The sequence below is a fragment of the Stigmatopora argus genome, chromosome 15 (genome assembly GCF_051989625.1).
Source record: "Stigmatopora argus isolate UIUO_Sarg chromosome 15, RoL_Sarg_1.0, whole genome shotgun sequence".
Lineage (NCBI taxonomy): Eukaryota > Metazoa > Chordata > Actinopteri > Syngnathiformes > Syngnathidae > Stigmatopora > Stigmatopora argus.
In genome coordinates, this window is record NC_135401.1 from 2,050,175 (window position 1) to 2,072,944 (window position 22,770).

Below are 22,770 nucleotides of genomic sequence, written 5' to 3' on the forward strand. Positions count from 1 at the left end.
TGTATTTTTTTAATAGGGCTTTTAATTTTTTTTTTTTAAAGTAAACCCGGAAGGTATATGCGCGGGACACAGATTGGTGGTGCACACCCCGGAAGTTTCCAGAGATAACAGGAAGAACAAAGAGAGGAAAGTCCCCGGTTCGAGTCCGTCCTTAATCTACCCACTTTTCACAACGCCCAATTCGTCTACTCTAATTTGTTGACGGTGAGTGGGAATGATTCGAAGGTTTTAAACTCCGGATCGTCGTTTAAACGACGAGATATTATGTCGGAAGCTTCGTTAGCCAGCGCGATCGGTCGTCATTGTTGCCAACTAGTGGTTCTGCTTAGGGATCGTAAAACAGCATTTGATACCTGTCCCTTATTTTTGTACAAATATCGTCTTTCTCGTTAAAATCACTTCGCTTTTTAGCTCTCTAATTTGAATCCCTTGGAAAAAAGTTAGAAGTCATATTTTTCACGAATATTATTTGCATTCTACAAGGCTGACAGAAAAAATAATGACCCTTTTTATTTAATTTAATTATTACAAATATGAATAAAGTTATAGTAAACGATTATCTAGCCCAGTGAAATAATAATAGTCCATTGAGTTTGTGATACAAATCAGCATCAATTATGGTTAATTAGAAATGTTTTAGGCCTGACTTCATCATTTTATTTTAAAATAAAAAAAAGTTAATTATAGTTATGACATTAACTTCATATACTGTTCTAATAATTTTACCCAAGACATAACTTATGGCATATTCAGAGCAACTTCATAATTGTAATAGTATTATAAGATGATGATAAACAACAAAGGATGTTAAAAATATTGATATTCATTATTATTCTTCATCTACCAGCTGATTGAAAAATACATATAAACATTTATCCTTTATTTTCCAATTTATTTCCCCGTAAAGATGACTTTTTGTGCTCGATTCCTATATAATTCTCAAAACTATTATTAGTATCTTATTTTAGCTCCATCCTACTTCAACAATATATTCCTTTCTGCTAAAATGCTAACGTTTACACTTTCTTTCTTCTCCTCGTCACCGTTTTAACGATGTATAAAACCGTGTTCGCCTATCCCGGTTGACACCACCCGCTTTTTATCTCCCATCAGGGCGACAACAACCCGCTCGTCGTCAATCGTGCGGCACGTCTCAACATGGCCAACGATGCGCAAGACGTGGAAAACAACGCGGTGAGTGCCAACCCGCACAAAACCCTAATTTTATACCATGGAAAATGGATCAACGTGCACTTGATGACACAACTCACAAACTACTATTTTTTTGGAACCCTTGCCGAAAAATGGAAACATTTATAACAACCCGGCGGGCCGGATCTGACCCTCTAGTGGACAATATCCGGCCCGCGGGCCGCACCTTGGACACCCTTGCTTTATACAAACATTTTTGCAAGTGAGTCACTGTGTGTGAATGTGTCTTTTGTACATAAAGGTGTTGACACACGTGGTCAAAGTTCACTTTTGAATGACCATGTTGGATAATATAATTGCCATTTGACAATAAATATACGCAGACACGCAGTTAAAGGATCTCCTTATTTGGACATGTCTGTTTGTAGCATCTGATTATATTACAACATGACAACTTCCTCATTACTCTACTGAATTATTATTATTATTATTTTTTTTTACTGTTTTCAGTTGCCATTCGAGCTGTCACAAACAATCCTAATTGATATTTTTTTTCGATTGGTCGACTGTTTATCTCACATATAAGTCAGTAACGAGACTTGCATTATAACCACAAACTGTCAATATTGTTTGTCAAAGAAAAAAAAAGGGGATCTATGCAAATATTACATTTTATAATTGTAACAACTACTACTAAAGAAAAAACAGATTATTCTCAAAATGTATTTTATAATTACATAAGGTATTTTTTTAAATCACTCAATTTTTTTCTATTAAAACACGCATATTCAAAATAAGTTATTTAAAAAAGTCAATATTTTTATTTCATCCCCTTTTTAAATCTAATAAAAAAAATACTATACAAAAATAAACAAAATTAAAACAAACTTCAGAATGTTTACTAAACGCTCCACAAAGAAAATAATTTTTAGGGCAACATAATCAACAACAAAAATCATAAACGATCAAAACAGCATTAATTATGAATCAACAATGAGTGGAATAATCACCTGTTGACAGCAATAGACTTCTTTTCGTCCTAAGGGCTCCCAGTTTCGACTATTTGGACGCCCAGTTCCATCAGCGCTACTGCCAACCCTCCTTCCGCAACCGGATTGGTCACCTAAGTTAGCTAAAGGAAGGCACTCCCGTCAATAACCCGCTTTTCTCTCGTCAGGACCAATCGGGGGCCAACGGCGGCACCGAACGGGGCCAAGGAGACGACGGGACCCCCGGCCTCCGGTCCAGGGCGGGATCCGGGGGAGGGGCTCCCGAGCGGAACGGTCAGGCCCCTTCGGCCCGACCGCCCCGCGTGGCGGAGGCCGACGAAGAAGACGACGAGGAGCTGACGCTGAAGTACGGCGCCAAGCACGTCATCATGCTCTTCGTCCCGGTGACGCTGTGCATGGCGGTCGTCGTGGCGACCATCAAGTCCGTCAGTTTCTACACGCAGAATGACGGCCAGAGGCTGTGAGTGCACGAAAACGCGACGGCCACCGAGGGGCGCTGTTGCCGCGTTTCGGAAGTCGGTGATTTTTGGTCGCCGTTTCGCAAAAATAGAATAATTTTTAAAAATGCAGATTTTTATTTTTCCGGCAAAGTAGGGGACAGCCATTTTATCAACGCGCTACTATTTTAGTACTATTTTCTTTGATAAATAAATTTTAAAAAGCTGAATTTTATTTTTCTGGCAAAGTAGAGGACAGGTATTTTATCAACGTGCTACTATTTTAGTACTATTTTGTTTGATAAATAAAATTTAAAAAGCTGAATTTTATTTTTCTGGCAAAGTAGAGGACAGCTATTTTATCAACGCGCTACTATTTTAGTACTATTTTGTTTGATAAATAAATAAAAAAAAGTTGATTTTTATTTTTCTGGCAAAGTAGAGGACAGCTATATTTGGCCTACTATTAAATGTGAGTATAATTACCCACATTGATATCATTTATACCAATTATGTTCTGTCTTGATTACTGGACTGATTGACAAAAAAAATATTTCCAATGTTTTTTTTTAGTAAGTAGGGAGTTGTCAATATTTGGGTGCTAATTTTCAAAAACGAAAGAATATTGTTTGCTAAATAAATTAAAAAAGGCAGAATTTTATTTTTCAGGCAAAGTCGAGGGCAGCCATTTTATCAACACGACTACTTTTTAGCCTATTGATGATATTAGTAATATCCTTTAAAAGTGAAAAAAAAGCTGAGAAACTTCATTTTCAATACACCATGTTTATGCCACTAAAAATATACTTTAGGAATATTTTGGGGCCTTTTGTGACCTTTTTGTTTACCGTTCAGGATCTACACGCCGTTCCCGGAAGACACGGACACGGTGGGCGAGCGAGCGCTCAACTCCATTCTCAACGCCACCATCATGATCACCGTCATCATCGTCATGACGCTGGTGCTAGTCCTGCTCTACAAGTATCGCTGCTACAGGGTGCGTCCTTCCTTTATTTTGAAAGTAGCATGCTCACTTCCTTTAAGCTGTTTAGACCTGTGCTAGCTAAAACCAAAACGTCACTCACAGCTCATTTGCAAGAATGAAATATTGAAAAAATACAATTTGAATAGCATGAGATCATATTGAACTTTATTTTGAAAATGCCACTAGGAAAATGCAATCACAACGTTGTCTAAAATTGTGGCAATTGTGTGTTTGTGTGTGTGGGGGTGTGTGTGTAAGTGTGTGTGTGTGTGTGTAAGTGTGTGTGTAAGTGTATGTGTGTAAGTATATATGTGTGTGTGTGTGTGTGTGTAAGTGTATGTGTGTGTATGTAAGTGTGTGTGTATGTAAGTGTGTGTGTATGTAAGTGTGTGTGTATGTAAGTGTGTGTGTATGTAAGTGTGTGTGTATGTAAGTGTGTGTGTATGTAAGTGTGTGTGTATGTAAGTGTGTGTGTATGTAAGTGTGTGTGTATGTAAGTGTGTGTGTATGTAAGTGTGTGTGTATGTAAGTGTGTGTGTATGTGTGTATGTGTGTAAGTGTGTGTGTGTGTGCGTGTATATATGTGTGTATGTGTGTGTATGTGTGTGTATGTGTGTGTATATGTGTGTAAGTGTGTGTGTGTATATATGTGTGTGGGTGTGTATGTGTGTGTGAGTGTGTATATGTGTGTAAGTGTATGAGTGTGTGTGTGTATGTAAGTGTGTGTGTGTGTGTATGTAAGTGTATGAGTGTGTGCGTGTGGGGGTGTGTGTCAGTTTATCTTCAAGGGACTAAAAATGGAAATTAGCCCTCGGCTACAATCTTACATATTTACACATACTTTTATTAATATGAATATGTTCATTAATATGTGCTGTCCCTTTAATTAATAAATCAAACTCAAATATCTGGCAACTCTGCATAACTTTTGGCAATTTATATCACCCCGATATTTTCAACATTTTCCCCAACTTTTAGCAATCGGACCGATTAAAAAAAACAACAACAATGAAAATTCAAGTTTTTTTCCTCCAGGTGATCCAAGGCTGGCTCTTTATCTCGTCCCTCCTCCTGCTCTTCTTCTTCTCCTACATCTACCTCAAGTAAGTGTCCCTGAAGCCCCTCCCCCATTTCCATCTTCCATCCCGGCGCACCCAAACAGGGAGGTTTTCAAAACCTACAACGTGGCTATGGACTACCTGACGCTGGCGCTGCTGGTGTGGAATTTTGGCGTGGTGGGCATGATGTGCATCCACTGGAAGGGACCATTGCGCCTCCAGCAGGCCTACCTCATCATGATCAGCGCCCTCATGGCGCTGGTTTTCATCAAGTATCTCCCCGAGTGGACCGCCTGGCTCATACTCGCCTCCATATCCGTATACGGTGAGACCGGGCCGCCTGGTGGCGCTCGCCGGCACCCCCCGCTGACATTTGTTATCTCACTTTCAGATCTACTGGCGGTGCTGTGTCCCAAAGGGCCACTGAGGATCTTGGTGGAGACGGCTCAGGAACGGAATGAGCCGATTTTTCCCGCGCTCATCTACTCATGTAAGATTTTTTTTATTTATTTCTGATGGCATGCACAACTTAGATTTAAAAAAAATGAAAACTAAGCATGCAAATACTAAAAACTGGGACAAAATTAACAAAAACAATAAAGAAACAGGCAATTTTTTTATTTCAGATGGCGTGCACAACTTAGTTTTTTTTTAAATGAAAACTAAGCATACAAATACTAAAAATGGACAAAATGAACAAAAACAAAAATAAACGGGTGATTTTTTTTTAATTTCAAATGGTGTTCACAACCTATTTTTTTTAATGAAAATTAAGCATACACATACTAAAAACGGTCAAAAACTAAAATAAACGGGCGATTTTTTTAAATTTCAGATGGCATGCACAACTTTAAAAAAAGAAAAGAAAACTAAGCATACAAATTCTAAAACTTGAGACAAAATTAACAAAAACAAAAAATAAACGGGCGATTTTTTTATTTCAAATGGCGTTCACAACCTATTTTTTTTAATGAAAATTAAGCATACAAATACTATACACTGGGACAACATTAACAAAAACTAAAAATAAACCAGGGCGATTTTTTTTTTAATTTCAGATAGCTGCACAACCTATTTTTTTATTTTTATTTTTTTAATGAAAACTAAGCATATAGATACTAAAAACTGGGACAAAATTAACAAAAATAAAAAATAAACAGGCAATTTTTGATTTCAGATGGTGTGCACAACTCAGTTTTCTGTTTTTTTTTAATGAAAACTAAGCATACAAAAAAATAGACAAGGGCGACACACACTAACGAACAGGCAAACATCACTAACCAAGAAACATTACTCCCACAAGAACACAGGGTTGCACTACACGGGCGGGGGTTGCTTAACGAGACAATTGCGAACACCTGGCTAGCTCACACACAAGAAGAAAAACCACCAATTCCAAAAAAAACATGACATTTCCACTTAAGGATTTTAGGTTGAAAATGCATTGCCAATTTAGGAAAACATTTGAATTTGTTTTAATTATACTGACACATGTTAAATATACAAAAGTAGATATCTCTCAGTACTTCTATTTATACAATTATGTGGTAGCGATCGTCATCCCAAAATCTAGTCTTGAGTTTGCCCCCCCCCTAAACGACGTTTCGAAATAAACGCCATCTTGTCCTCTTCCCGCAGCGACCATGGTGTGGCTGGTCAATATGGCCGACACGGACCCGGGGCCCAACAGGAACGCCCCTGAAGCCACGCCCACGCAGCCCCAGCCTCAAGAAAGTGAGTGACGGGTCCCGCGTTTGAGTCCGAGACGCTAACGGAGCGCTTTCCAGACGCCGCCGCCGCGCCTTCCAGTCCGCCGGGGGACGACGGCGGCTTCACGCCGTCCTGGCTCAACCAGCAAGAGCGGCGACTGGGACCCCTGCAGTCCACCGACGACACCCGGCAGGAGATCCAGCAAATGCCCTCCGACCGGCCACCCGTCGACGACGACGAGGAACGTGAGTGCCACGTTTTGCTTTTTAACAAATCCCACGCGCGTTTAGTGATGGCGTCCAAGTATCCGAATAGAGTGTTAAAGTGGCGCCACCTTTTTGACAGTGAGAGCCATAAACAATTCATATTTTTCTAATGTTATTCCTTGAGATCCAAACTCAGAATTTCAGTCAAAATACATTAAAAAAAATATGTGTGCCTTTTTTGGTCATTGTACCACCTTTAAAGTACAAAAAAATTCTGAATTCTTTTGACAACATTTTTACGCTAATAAAAATGATTAATTGAATTGGATACCTTTTTTGTCATTATAAAATTATAATGAGCACAAATAACAACAAACAAATAACTAATCAATAAATAAATATAAAAAGATCATCAATAAATATGTATACAACTTAAATAAGTAAACAAGTGCACAAATAACAAAAACAAAGTAAATTATCAATAAATAATAAATAAATAATCAATAAATTAGTAGTCAACAACTTAAATAGGGAAGTGCACAAGTAACAACAACAAACAAACAAATACATGATCAATAAATAATAAATAAATAAGTAGTCAACAATCGCCCCAAAACAACAAACAAATAAATGATCAATGAATAATAACAATAATATTAAATAATCAATAAATAAGTAGTCAACGACATAAATAAGTTGGGGGTGCTCAAATAACAACAACAAACAAACAAATAAATGCTCAAGAAATAATAATAATAAATAAATCAACAAATAAGTACAATAAATAAATAAGTAGTCACTATAAGTGGTTAAAAATTGACTATTGAATTGAATGGAATACTTTTATTGTCATAATATAAAGTGCACAAATAACAACAAACAAACAGACGAATAAATAATCAATCATTTTTTTACCTCACATATTAGCTGAGAGCCATACGCATCCATCAAAGAACCGCATGAGCCTCTCGAGCCATAGATTCCTCATGTCCTCCCCCTGTTGTCAAAAATGGAGTTTTTCCCAAACGTATTTGTTTTGACTTCTAAAGTTATTGACTGTGTCCACCAGGGGGCGTTAAGCTGGGCCTGGGCGACTTCATCTTCTACAGCATGCTGGTGGGAAAAGCCTCGGCGGCGGCCAGCGGCGACTGGAACACCACGTTGGCCTGCTTCGTAGCCATCCTCATCGTGAGTGGGCGGACAGCCCTGTTCCAAGATGGCCGCCATATCAACATGTGCTTATCCTTTCCCACAGGGCTTGTGTCTGACGCTCCTGCTGCTGGCCATCTTCAAGAAGGCCCTCCCCGCGCTTCCCATCTCCATTTTCTTCGGCCTGGTCTTCTACTTTGCCACCGACAACCTGGTGCGTCCCTTCATGGACCAGCTAGCGCTACACCAGTTCTACATCTAGCAGGAACACGGCAAGTGCTTTTTTTTTTTTTTAAAGACGAAGAGAGCCAAGGCGTTTCAGGCCAGGATTTTTTTTATATTATTTTTGTCGTCGCCATTTTTTCTTTTTAAAAAAAAATCTGTCTCAGGCTTTTTTTTTGGACTCCCAGCGAGAATTTTTTTTTAATTTATATGCCGAGACGGAACCCTGACGGTTTTTTTTACCGCCAGGGGGCGGTAGGTGCCTTGCTCAAGGGACACCGGGAAGCTGTCCGTTTTTTGTTCTCGCCCGAAAAACAACAGGATCTTCACGAGAGTTTGAATCCCAGTGGGTTTTTTTTTGCACGGGCTGCAAAAAAATGGCGTTTTTTCTGGCGTTTGGGATTAAAAATAACGCAGACGAAATCAACGCGGTTTCTGAGGTAGCGACGGTCGCCATTTTGGCTCTTTGCGACAATATTGCCTGTTTTTAAACCGACGCAATGGTGAAGTCATTTTTTTTTGTCAGAAATACCTGAAATATCCAGCAGGTGGCACCCAAGTAGATTTGTATTTTTTTTAAATTTTTATTTTATTTTTATTTTTTATTTTTTGCAGCTTGTACCAAAAGCCGCAGGGTGTGAAATTCATCACACATTCCAGAACTTTTGTTCCGCATTTTTGGGGGTTCTCTACGCAAAATCCCGACTGGATGGAGTTCAATTTCCCAGGTGGCGAAAAATTTCAAGCCGATTATTAATAATAATAATAATTAGCGAATGAGTACGACCGCTTTTCATCATACCGTTTATATTTTCGGGGGGGGGTTGGCGGTTCGTTTTATTGACTTGGCTCGACTTTGTGTACCATTATATACATCACGTTTATTTTGGGGGCGGGGCAAGTTCTAATGTGTTCGATTAGTTTTGTTTTTTAAATAAAGTTAAAGAAACACGTGGTTTTCTCTTGATGAATCGATCCGATCCTCTGAAAGAATCTTATGCTGGATACTTTTCAAATTTAAAGTTTAAAAGTAGTTTTATTTTAGGGCTACATTGAAGATTTGATTTAAAAAAAATGATTTTTTATTTATTTACATTTTTAGGATACAGCGAAATATAAATATTCTAGTCTGAATTGCATTTATTAATCTATTTAATTGAAAAACAAATATAAAAAAATACAGTACAGTTCTTTATTTTATTTTTGTAATGCAAAATAAATGTGTATTTGTTTTAAAATAAATAGAATAAATTCGACCGGCCCAAAAATATTCTCAAAAAAAAAAAGAATTGTAATTCATCTTTAATTTCGGACTCCAACGTATTATTTTAATGTCATACCACGCGAAATATGATATTTTTTAATTGCAAAGTAAATGTGTATTTGTTTTTTTTTAAGTTTTCAATTCGACCCAAAAATATTCTCTTAAGTAAAAAAAAAATGTAATTCATCTTTCATTGCGGACTCCAACGTATTATTTTAATCTCATACCACTCGAAATATGATATTTTTTAATTGCAAAGTAAATGTGTATTTGTTTTTTTTAAAGTTTTCAATTCGACCCAAAAATATTCTCTAAGTAAAAAAAAAAAAAGAATTGTAGTTCATCTTTCATTGTGGACTCCAACGTATTATTTTAATGTCATACCACTCGAAATATGATATTTTTTAATTGCAAAGTAAATGTGTATTTGTTTAAAAAAAAAAAAAAAAATCGGTCCAAAAATATTCTCCAAAAAAAAGCAGTGTGCTTTGAGTTTGACGCCTGTGTCTTAAACCTAAGTTACGCAACTTTTCAAGACCTTTTCCTCCCGGAGAGAAAATTTGGAATCCCCGAGTAATCTCGTCACGGGATCCACCACCCAAGATAGATCCAATTAGCAGCTTACTTTAGCGCCAATAATCTCCTGACCGCGCGGGACCAGTCGCGGCGAGGCAAGACAAGACTTCGAATCGGACCACGACGACGAAAACCACCACGACGACGACAACCATGTCCCAGGAAAAACTGGAGAGCCTGGTCCGCCGCATGGAAGAGACCCTGTCGGAGATGGAACAGCTGAAGGCGCACTGCGGCCGGCAAAACGACGAGCTGAGCCGCCTGGTGGTGGAACTCCGCCGCGAGAACCAGGAACTGGTGGAGAAGTACGGCCAGCTGGCCGGAGACATGCGCGAGGCCCGGGAACTCATCGACCAGCTCCAGGACACCAAGTACGCCTTTAACGCCAAAGAACGGCAGGCCCACAAGCTCAGCCGACAGCTCTGAAGATTTTGGCTTGATTGGCTGTTAAAAGTTGGCTATTTTGATCAGCGTCGCTAAGAATAGCCTAGCGGATTGGACGGAAGGAAAGCATGTTGAATCTTTAAGGGGACACCGATGCAATAAAAGTGTTCAAATGTAAGATTTCTTGTTGTTGTTTACTTGGATTGAATTTTTTGGGTTGTGTAGACTTTTTCTACAAGAGGGGTCATTAAAATATGCTAGGCTAACTTTTATTCCTTCCGCTTTTCAGTTTTGTCGAATATGGTTGTTATATTTTGAAGGTTTAATGCTGGGGTCGGGAACCTTTTTGATGAAGAGAGCCACAAATAATTCGTATTTTCAAATGTTATTCCTTTTGTGAGCCATACTACGAATTTAAAAGTCAAAATACATACATGTAAACGAGGGCCTTTTCAATTCCAAGTGTAAAATATTAATAGTTAAAACGAAATAAGATAACTGCAAAAATTTGGGCACACTTGCTATTTTTTAATCTGAATACTTTTGACGTTACTTTAGTTAGATTAGATTAGAATTTAATTTCATCCCGATTTCGTAAAATTTCCTTGTTTGCAGTAGCAAGCACAGACACAGAAGTGTAAAATATTAAAAGTTAAAATGAAATAAGATAGCTTTTTGTGCACACTTGCTATTTATTGATCTAAATACTTTTGACATTAGTTAGATTAGAACTTTATTTCATCCCGATTTCGTGAAATTTCCTTGTTTGCAGTAGACACAGACACAGAAGACATTGTAGACCTAGTAAAAAAAAACTGGAGCCACACACAGAAAGTCCACAAGGTGGCGACCTTTTTTACGATAAATTTGGTTTGGCCTTTTACAAGTGTTGGCTCCATTTTTTTTCCCGTAAATTGACTTTATAACTGTTGCCTTTGAAATGAAAACAAGTGGAGATACGCTAGAGAGGATTAAAAGTCGACTGATTGGTATCCTCAGCGAAAATATCAAAAGCCCACGCGCTCGGCGACGGCGGCGGCGGCGAAATGATCGTCACCTTGGAAACCAGATGCATTAATGAAGGCGGGAAATGAAATGGGAATTTAATTGGTCGCCGCTTGGACGCAGAGGTGAAATGGATTAGCTTTGATTGAGGCGCAAAGCGCTGACATGACACCCGCGTTTGTCATTGCGCCGTTTCAAGGAGGACGGAGCGGCAAATAGAACGGACGCGAGGTGTGCGGCAATTAAAAGCGCTGCCGTTCATTAATAATTTTTGCATGAATTTTTCAAGGGATGGCGGAATGATTGCCACCCCGCCGAGAATTTCCAATTACGCTGCTTAATTAGAAATGTCAATAGAAAGGAATGATTAAATGCGGGAATACATTAAGGCTGTCAGATGGATTCGGAAAGTTAGGAGCATCGCTCATTATGTGTTTGCGCTGATATGTTTTTTTTTTTGCAAGGTTTTGGAAAAATGAAATATGAAACTGCGGTGGCGAGATGCTTATTAATGTCATTGGTTTGGTTTATTTGTTATGTTGTTATTTAGTTGGCTTATAAGAAGGGGTTAATTGGGGCATTGAATTTTGAAAATAAAATGTGTATTAGTTTAAAAAAAAGAAGTTTAAATTCGGCCCAAAAATATTTTCTAATTTAAAAAAAAATTAAAAAAATTATTGTGGACTCCGTATTATTTTAATGTCATACCACGCAAAATAAGATATTTTTAAATTTCAAACTAAATGTGTATTTGTTTAAAAAAAACAAAAAAAGTTTAAATTCGGCCCAAAAATATTCTAAAAAATAATAATAATAATAATTGTGGACTCTGTATTATTTTAATGTCATATTGGGCTCGCAGTTCGGGGGTCGTGGGTTCAAATCCAGATTGGTCCAACTGTGTGGAGCTTGTATGTTCTTTGTATAGATGTGTGAGTTTTCTCTGGGTGCTCTGGTTTCCACCCATATTCCAAAAACATCCATGCTAGGCTAATTAGATGCTATGAGTGTGATTGGTTGTTCGTCTCCTTGTGCCCTGTGATTGGCTGACCATCAAATCTACAGCACCCCCTGGATCCTTTGTGAGGATAAAGTGGTTCAGTTTTTTTAAAAAATAAGGGACAGCACATATTAATTAACATATTTATATTCATGGTAATGAACACATATATGTAAATATGTAAGATTGATGAATGAACACAATAAACCAAACAGTAATTGAGGTTTTTTAGTACCTGGATTTTTTTGATGACGATCCCTATGACATAATTGTATAAATAGAAGTACTGAGAAATATCTACATTTGTATATTTAACATATCTCAGTATAATTAAAACAAATTCAAATGTCTTCCTAAATTGGCAATGCATTTCCAACCTAAAATCCATAAGTAGAAATGTCATATTTTTTTGGAATTGGTGCTGTTTCTTCTCGTGTGTGAGCTACCCAGGTGTTGGCAATCGTCTCGTTAAGCAACCCCCATCCGTGTATTACAACCCCGTGTTCTTGTGGGAGTAACGTTTCCTGGTTAGTGAAGTTTGAAGTGTGTCACCCCTGTTTATTTTTTGTTTATTTTGTCCCAGTTTTTAGTATTTGTATGCTTAGTTTTCATTAAAAAATGCCAGCACTTCCCCCTCGTTAGCCAACTTCCTGCTCATTGGTTCCACTTAACTTCATGACAAGAAAAGTCACCCTGCAAATTGTGAGTAATTTTATATTTTTCATTCATTTATTCCTTACAAGGGTTCGCAGGGGGTGCTGGAGCCTATCCCAGCTGACTTCAAGCACTAGGCGGGAGACACCCCTGAAACCGTGGTCAGCCAATCGCAAGGCACGAGGAGGAGACAAAGGACACATAACACACACACACATAACTATGGGCAATTTAGAGGGTTAGCCAGCTAGCCTAGCATCCATGTTTTTGGGATGTGGGAGGAAACCGGAGTACCCGGAGAAAGCCCACGCAAACCCATGAAAACTCCACGTAATTAGAACCAACTTGGGATCGAACCCACGGTGCGACAAATGCGAGGCAGGCGCACAAACCACTCATCCACCGTGTCAGACGTGATTTTTTTTTTTTTTTAATGGTAAAAAAAAAAAACCCTGGCCTATCAATCTTGATCTCGGTCCAGTTTGAGAAATGACCGTTGGCTTTCTGTTTAGCCAGCAGCTCCCAGATTAGCCGTGAGAACCAGACAAACACACACACACAATTGGTCGCTGACAAACGAGAGACGCCCGAGCGGTCACGGCCAAAGTGTCGGGCAAAATGGAAGCCATTTTTCCCGAGGCGTGCTAGACTAGCTGTGACCAAGACCTGCTGTGACGGGGGCACTTTTTTTTTTCTTTCTGCCGGCGACTGAATTTTAAAGCAACGAGATCCAGCATTCGAAACCCTTTCGACGCCGCGTCCAGTTTACGGGACGGATTTGTGCTTGGGAAGATCAACTCGTTAAATCGGCGTCCGTGTCTGGTTTTTGCCGGGTGGGATTGACCTGTCTTAATCTAAGCGCTTTGGCCGTGTCAATAATTAACGTTGAACTCTGACGGGGCCTGCTGAGATCTTTTGTCGTTAGTAAACGTTGACGTATTCGCTAATGGAAGCGATCTGGAAAAGTGAAAAAAAAGCTATTGATCCTGAATTTTCATTCATTTTTCCAAGCATGTCACCTCACAAGGGTCGCGGGGGGTGCTGGAGTAGGGAGGGATTGATTATTATAGTTGTCTGTTTGTTTGTTGTTGTTATTTGTGCACTTGGTGGTGAAGCTTTAAACTTTGTTTCAATTCAGTTTAGGCGGAAGAGTGGTTAGCGGGTCGGCTTCACAGTTTTCGGGTCCTGGGTTCAAATCCAGGGCGGTCCACCTGTGTGCATGGGTTTTCTCTGGGTGCTTCGGTTTCCTCCCACATTCCAAAAACATGCATGGTAGGCGGATTGGGCCCTCTGTATATAAGTTGCACCCTTAAAATTGCCTTAAAATTGTTGCATTTTACAATTTCTCGTGTATAAGCCGCCCCCTGATTCACAATTTTCTTGTTTTTTTACGCACATACGCTCTATTTGTCGCTAAAAAATGATGAATGACTCGAGACTACGTCAAAAATTCGACTTACCGTATTTACTCGCATATAAGCCGATCCCTCCGGACAAGTCGCAGCCTTAAAATGGCCTTAAAATCGTTGAATTTTACAATTTCTCACATATAAGCCGCCCCCTAATTGACAATTTCCCCCTCCATATTCATGGTTTTAATAAGGAGTACAAATGTGTTACTTTGTAATCAAATTTGGTAATCAAATTTTGGATAGCCCCCCCAAAAAACGTATTTTCCCCCATTTTTTGAGCAACAAATTCACTCCAGAAAAGCCGTATGTCCAATAAATATTTTTTTCCCATTCATTACAGGTCCACTTAAATAAAGTTTAAAAATTGCGACTTATAGTCCGACATATACGGCAAGTCACTTTTTTGGAAAAGTCATTCACAACGCGCACGACACGTAAAAGTTGAAAAGTTTTCATGAATTCTATCTTTTAATACCTTGACTTCTCCGGCAGGGAAAAAAAGGCGTCCAATAAAACGTCTCCTTTTGGAAATTGCAATTACTTTGTGAGGAAATTAATCATGCAAAAAGGAACAACGTGATAAGAACTGTTAGCGCCTTATTACAACACGCCGTGTTCGGCGTGCCTAAAAGCTCGCCTCCATCAGGAGGGAACAAAGTGCATTCTGGGGCCTCATTTCGCATTAAGGCAATTTAAAATATTCCAGATCGCGCAATTTGGCGCTCTGACTTGCGCGTAACTTCATTTGACAAGATTAATTATACAATTAAATCCCAACTTCTCTCAATTATGCTGCGCGACGAGGTCCGCCATCTCGCGCCGACCTTTGACCTCTGCCGAGGCGAGGGACCCGATAAGCATAATTTCATCGGGAGGAGAAGAAATGGCGCCGTTTTGGTGACGTGGCCGCGCTTAATTGTTAGCGGACTTGACGCGGAAAGGCGAAACGGTAGCGCGTTAGCTAAACCGCTGATTGACGGGACAATCGACTGAAACAAAAGACTTAATTGCGTGTCGACGGTTTCGCTAATGACGAGTGGCGTGCTAGCCGCTCCCGCTTTGCCGATTTCTACTTTGCGAGAACGACTACCGTATTTTCTCGCATATAAGCCTCCTTTGCGTATAAGCCGTACCCTTAAAATGTGCGTATGTGCGTAAAAAACATGAAAATTTGAATCAGGGGGCGGCTTATACGCGAGAAATTGTTAAATTCAACGATTTTAAGGCCATTTTAAGGCTGCGATTTACACGGAGGGGTCGGCTTATATGCGAGTAAATACAGTAAACCTAATTTTTGCACATATAAGCCGTACCCTCGATTCAGTCATCATTTTTTTAGCGACAAATACACATATACACATATATACACATACACATACATATACACATGTATGTGCGTAAAAAACATGAACATTGTGAATCACTGGGTGGCCTATACGTGAGAAATTGTAAAATGCAATGATTTTAAGGAAATTTTAAGGCTACGATTTACACGGAGGGGTCGGCTTATATGCGAGTAAATACGGTAAGTCCAATTTATGCGCAAATAAGCCGTACTCACGAGTCATTCATCATTTTTTTAGCGACAAATACAGCATATGTGCGTAAAAAACATGAAAATTGTGAACCAGTGGGCGGCTTATACGTGAGAAATTGAAAAATTCAACAATTTTAAGGCCATTTTAAGGCTGCGACTTAGACGGAGGGGTCGGCTTATATGCGAGTAAATACAGTAAACCTAATTTTTGCACATATAAGCCGTACCCTCGATTCAGTCATCATTTTTTTAGCGACAAATACACATATACACATATATATACACATACAAATATATATACACATGTATGTGCGTAAAAAACATGAAAATTGTGAATCACTGGGTGGCCTATACATTAGAAATTGTAAAATTCAACGATTTTAAGGCAATTTTAAGGCTGCGATTTACACGGAGGGGTCGGCTTATATGCGAGTAAATACGGTAAGTCTAATTTTTGCGCATATAAGCCATACCCTTGAGTCAGTCATCATTTTTAGTGACAAATATAGCGAATGTGCGAAAAAAACACGGTATTTTTCTGGGTTGGTAATAATCACTTGTGGTGACCGTGGTGCGTGGGTTTTCCCGGGTGTCCCTCGACTCATCTGGATGTGATGAGAGCAGCTGGACGCCGGGGAAGGAGGCTTGACGCGCCTTCTTCAAGCAGAACGTGGCAATTTCAACCTGCCTCGGGCGTGTTGATATTACTCCCTGGTGCGATGGCTGAAAATTAATGGGAATTGTTTTGGAGGAATGATTATTAACGTTCTCCTTTGAGTGCCCTTTTTTTTTTCTTTTGCATCCCGGCCCCCGCTTTCTTCTCACGCTAATTTATGCGGCCGTTGACATTCTTGGCAACGGCAACCTGCTTAAATATGCCAAGAAGGAAAATAATTGGTCATTGATGTGATACTTGACTGAGCGTGGATTCACGATTAGATTGGAAGAATATCAATCAGGCGTTTATTCTTTTTCTAGGAGTTGTCGTTTTTTTCCTCCCTGTTTTTGTTGTATTGTTTTGTTGTTTTTGTTGTTGCTTGCTGGTATGTATTTTTTTTAGTTCTGGAAACAAAGTACAATAATACCTTGAGAAATGAGTTTAGTGCATTCCGGGACTCGAGCTCGTATGTCAATTCAGTCAATTTTTTCCCTCATATAAAATAACTATAAATACAAATTGTGTATATGAATATATATAAATAAATATATATATATGTATGTGTGTATATAAATGTGTATGTGTGTATATATATATGTTTGTGTGTGTATATAAATGTGTGTGTATATATATATATATGTGTATATTATATGTGTGTGTGTGTACATATATATTTGTATACATATATATATATGTATGTATATACATATATATAGTTATATATATGTGTATATGTATATATATATATATATATATATATGTATGTGTGTCTATATATATATTTGTGTGTGTATATACATGTATATATATAGTTATATATATGTGTATATATATACGTATATATATATATATATATATATATATATATATATATATATGTATGTATATACATATATAGTTATATATATGTGTATGTGTATATATATATATATGTGTATGTGTGTATATATGTTTGTGTGTATATAAATGTGTATAGGTGTATGTGTATATGTGTGTATATGTGTGTATATGTGTGTATATATGTGTATATATGTGTATATATGAGTAGATATGTGAGTATGTGTGTATATATATATATATATATATATATATATATATATATATATATATATATATATATATATGTGTGTATGTGTACATGTGTGTATATGTGTGTGTATATATATGTGTATATAAATATTGCTACTTTAATATTGCTATATTATATATGCTTAAAGAATGACGATTTTAGCAGTCGACGATGCTGTTTTGTAACCGAAACGATCCGGATTCGACCCGAAATGGGTAAAACGTGATCGGTTTTCCCCAAAAAAACATACTTAAAAAAAATCCTTCGCAAAAGCATACACAATTTGAAATGATCAAAAAACGTATAAAATACGGGAAAAAAAACGTCTAAGTTGACAGCTATGTATTCGTTATACTGTAGAAAATTTCCTGACTCATGTATTGATCTTTTCTGCATCGCCGTATGATCTTTATCATCAGTATCGCATCATAAATCGACCACTGATCCCTAATAAATTCAAGTATTTTATAGATATCGAAAGTAAAGTACTTAATCTCTGACCGATATTCTTCATCTTAAACTGTTGCCTTCATGTCCAGCTGTATGCTAAAGACTTCAAGATAAATTCTTTCTTCTCCCAAAACATAAGCGGACGTAATCATATCAGGCGTCTTTCACGGATTAGGCGGCTATGAATGTGATTTATTATCTCTCCCATTTGTGCCACGTACAATAACGTGCACTGGGCGTCTAACGTAGATAATCTTATTAACCAGTTGGCTTTTGTTTTCTCCCATTTTGCTTTTTTTTACGTGTTAAAACATTTTGCTGCTAATTTCTGTCGGAGCATAATAGGGGTCTTAAAAAAAAGTATCCCCTGTTTGCCAGGAGATTAGCTATTTCATTTTTTGGGGATTATAAATGGAGCATAGTGGAAAAGGCCCATGAAATTGTCTATGTTTTTTTTATACCGTTTAAAGCTATTCAAGCGTATTATTGTGAAAGAGAAGCGAAAAGTATTTTGGAAGACGGCTATGGTTATCTCGCTAAACGTGTCCGTGGACTGGGATTGGGTGGCCGATTAGTCCCGGTCCAATCAGGAAGCTGATGGGATCAAACTATCGTATTTTCTCGCATATTAGCCGCATCCGCGTATAAGCCGTACCCTTAAAATTGCTTTAAAATGGTTGAATTTGACAATTTCTCGCATATGAGCTGCCCCGAATCACAATTTTCACCTCCATGTTCATGGTTTTTATAGGGAGTACAATTGTATTACTTTGAAGGGAAAATCTTAAGAAATATTTTGGTATTTTTGAGATGCTGTATCAATCAAAAGCACGTTATTAGAGTCAATAAGGAATTAATTCATCCAGTAATGGCTGTTTTTAAGGCAATTTTAACAGTGCGGCTTATACGCAGGGTGGCTTATATGCCAGAAAATACGGTATAAGTAAATAAGCAGGTACCAAAGAGACTAAATTGGTAAAAAATAAAATTTTATAGTAGCATTTAGCAACGACGCGTGCAAAATAAAGCTCAATATCTCATATTTTTCAAATAATTTCCTTTTTCTGATAGTACATTCTTGCAAAGAAATAAAAAACACAAACAGCAAATGAACGGTTAATCAGTTTTCATTTTGTGTACATCGCTAACACACACATGCTAACACACACATGCTAACACACACATGCTAACACACACATGCTAACACACACATGCTAACACACATGCTAACACACACATGCTAACACACACACATGCTAACACACACACATGCTAACCCACACATGCTAACCCACACATGCTAACCCACACATGCTAACCCACACATGCTAACCCACACATGCTAACCCACACATGATAACACACACATGCTAACACACACATGCTAACACACACATGCCAACACACATGCTAACACACACATGCTAACACATATGCTAACACACATGCTAACACACACAACTGACGAAAATGCAGAAAGCAAGTGAGTACACAACTTAGCTTTCAAAATAATGGAACATTTTGACAACGTGCAAAATGCAAAATTGAATCGAACCCTCAGACATACAACTGTGAGGCAGACGTGCTAACCACTCTACCACCGGACCGCCTCTCGAGTGCATAATGTAATAAAATATTTGATTTGAATTTCAGCCTTGCATGAATGTCATCCACTTCATTAACATTCCCATGCCGTTTGACTCTCCGTTCTATGGGAATTATTCGGGTTGCGGAGGACACGGCGATGACACAAGACATAACCTCCCCTCCTTCTTTTCTTGCCCCCCCCCCTCAACCCTTCAACGGGACCGCCGCAAATGACCCACTTTGCCCGCAATATTATCCGGGCTTATTGCCGGCCTCCGTAATTACGGTCTTAACGTCGTTAGCCCCCATTAGGCTAACAATAGATCCTCGGCGCAAGGACACTTTGGGAAATAACTCGTCCGAGACCACTTGACTTTTGTCGAGAGATCGTAACTGTTACGTTATTGGGGTTGCCGCATGGGTGTGTTTTTCCCGTGTGAGTGATTTGTATGCATTTTTGTGTGATTTGTCATCATCCATTGCCTATGTATTTAAAGCCCATGTTTTTGGAATGTCTTTATGGGAGTTATGTTTTCCTCTTTACGTGAGTAATGTTTGTGCTCTTTGTCGATTTGCGTCTCCCCATTTTTAGTTTTGATTTTGTTAATTTTGTTTCAATTTTTATTATTTGATTTTAATAATTTTGAAATATTTTTGATTAGAAGCCTAACTTTTGCACCAGGACTTGCCATCTCGTTTTTTCTGCTTTCTGCTCCTGAGGTCTACTTTGCTTCCGAGCCGAAGGTAATTTTTGACAGAATGCTCTCGAAAATACGTTGCAAAAACACGGGCTTTAAATTCACAGGGCGGGGTTGATGACAAATCGCAAACTCGGGGGAAAGTGTGCACTTATGGCAGAGATACTACAAGTATAAATATGATCTCGGCGTGGTCATGCTAACGTTTAAATCACGCGGCGTTAGCTACATTAGCTCGGCGTCCGATCCTTCCCAGGCGTCACGGAACGAACCAATCCGGCGTCCGGGCTCCGTTTGATCTTCGCCATCGTCATCCCTCTAAGACATTCTTGCGCGAGCGGACGACTTGGCGGCGCACAGGATATATTGTGGAAGATATTCATAAATATTAGATTAGATGGAAACAGCTCGTTGCGGGCAGACTCGGAGCTCGCGGGTCAATCGTTCAGAAAAAACGGCGAGTGCGTTGAAATTGAAGTCGGCGGACGGAAAGTCATGAGAATGATTTGTAAGAAACTAGAACAGCTCCTATTTCTTCATCGCTAAATTGCTAAGGTAGCGCACGTGTCGATTTGTTTAGCTTCGCAGCGACACGTTCATTTATCCTGGCTCGTCTCCTTTTTGATTGGCTTCGCTAACGCTCGCTACGGCAAACCTGCAGAGATTAATAAGCGGCTTTCCGCCAAATTCTTCCGCTCTTCCCCGGAACTGACACAAATTGGTGAAATATCGCTTTGATCAGGCCTGCTGAACAACAAACAAAACACAAACCTAATTAGCCTAACTCCAAAACGTCCCAAATGCTTCTGTTTGACATAAATATAGAAATTTTGTCGAACGGCAAGGCATTTTCGAGCCTTTGCAGAAAGTAATGGCAACCTGACGAGACAGATTCATTGTTCCATATATCCGCTACGAATATATTATACTCATATCGACCTATGGAGATGTTTTTCATGGGAGGAACCTTCAAAAAATCACTGTTAGGTGACCAAACCACATCAGAATTGCTATTAATATGAAACAGATACAGTCGTACCTCTACTTATGAAATTATTAGATTTTTAGTCACTTTAAAATTTCGTAAGTAGAAGTGTACTTTGTATGTAAATTCCCTAATTTGTTCCACAGTCCTCACACAACTTAAACCCCTTAAAATTGGTCAAACTGTCCCAATTTTGCATGAAAGATGTGAGGAAACACACAAAAATAAGAGAAAATTATAAGGAAATTATTTATTAATGTTTTGAAATAAATAAAGCATATGAAAATTTGCCCTGCACCGCTAAAATATCTCCCTCTGCGGCGGTTATATATGTAATACCCGTGTTTGTAACTTGAAAATGTCGTAAGTAGAGGTGTACTTTATATGTAAATTCTCAAATTTGTTCTACCAGAGCTAAAAGTCGTCCATTTTGTAGTACATTTTAGACTTTTACGTGTGCCCTATGTCTGTGTGTGAAAATATGTGCCATGTTGGATTTGTAGTTTTTAATTGCTTAATAAGGGGAATTCAAAATAAAATAACGGATAAGGAAATGCATTTACTTTTTGGGGGATTTCGTACTTTTTCGTATCTCAAGTCACTCATTTGCATATTAAAAACATTCTATTTTGATATAATTTTATTTAGAGTGTTTTTACCTAGGTCTACAATAGGGGTGTCAGACTCAGGTTGGTTCGCGGGCTGCTTTAACGTCAACTTGATTTCGATTTTTTTTAATAAATGGATTAAAAGAACTGGATTAAAATCCCTGAATATTCAGTTTTTTATAGATCTAAAACAATGTTTGTTTTAGCTTTTTTAAATATATTTTTAGATTTTACAAAATGATTTTTGAACTAAAAACACAGAAAAAATGGATTAAAAATGACAATTATTGATTTAAACGGGGGAAAATCAGGAAATTTAATATACATCTATACTCTTCATTTTAATTTGATCCTAAAACAGAAAGTCGACACTCATCATTTACTTTCCCGGGCCACACAAAATGATGCGCCGGGCCAGATTTGGCCCCCGGGCCGCCACTTTGACACGTGCTCTACAATGTCTTCTGTGTCTGTCATGCTACTGCAACCAAGGAAATTTCCCCAATACGGGATGAAATAAAATTCTAATCTAATCTAATCCAATGCCTTTATACCGGGGGGTGCTTTAGTTCTCCTTTTGGCAGCATTGGCTCTGATGCCCATGCATCTTGTGAAGATTTAACTCACCGCGAGCAGTGTGAAGCCCACCTTGCGATGCTAGCTAGCGGATTAGCTCGCATGGGGCGCGCTAACGTATGCAATGACTGCCGGCGTGCTCTTCCCCATTAGGTTGGCACATCAAAGGCACTGGAAGAAGTTCTTCACAGGCAGTTAAAAGTGGGCTCTGTGTGGATCTTGTAAATACCATCTTTTGAGGAGGAGCCTCTCGGGGGACACTTCACACACTCCTTCAGTCGGGAGAAAGGAGGGATGGAAAAGGAGCAGTGACAGGCATCAGAAAGGAGGGAGAAGGGGGGTGGAGGTACTATATATATAGAGAAAGTGTGTATGTGG

At 38.6% G+C, this 22,770-nt stretch overlaps 1 protein-coding gene across 1 annotated transcript; it reads left to right on the plus strand.

Moving 5' to 3' along the window:
- Positions 1–67: 67 nt before the first annotated feature.
- LOC144090188 (presenilin-1-like) lies at positions 68–8,880 on the plus strand. The gene is made up of 11 exons (XM_077621532.1): positions 68–204; positions 1,114–1,194; positions 2,330–2,622; positions 3,455–3,596; positions 4,620–4,687; positions 4,747–4,967; positions 5,034–5,132; positions 6,281–6,376; positions 6,430–6,597; positions 7,628–7,746; positions 7,814–8,880. Exons 2-11 carry the CDS (start codon positions 1,159–1,161, stop codon positions 7,967–7,969), a joined length of 1,398 nt encoding a protein of 465 aa, XP_077477658.1. The 5' UTR covers positions 68–204; positions 1,114–1,158; the 3' UTR covers positions 7,970–8,880.
- The last annotated feature ends 13,890 nt before the right edge of the window (positions 8,881–22,770 follow it).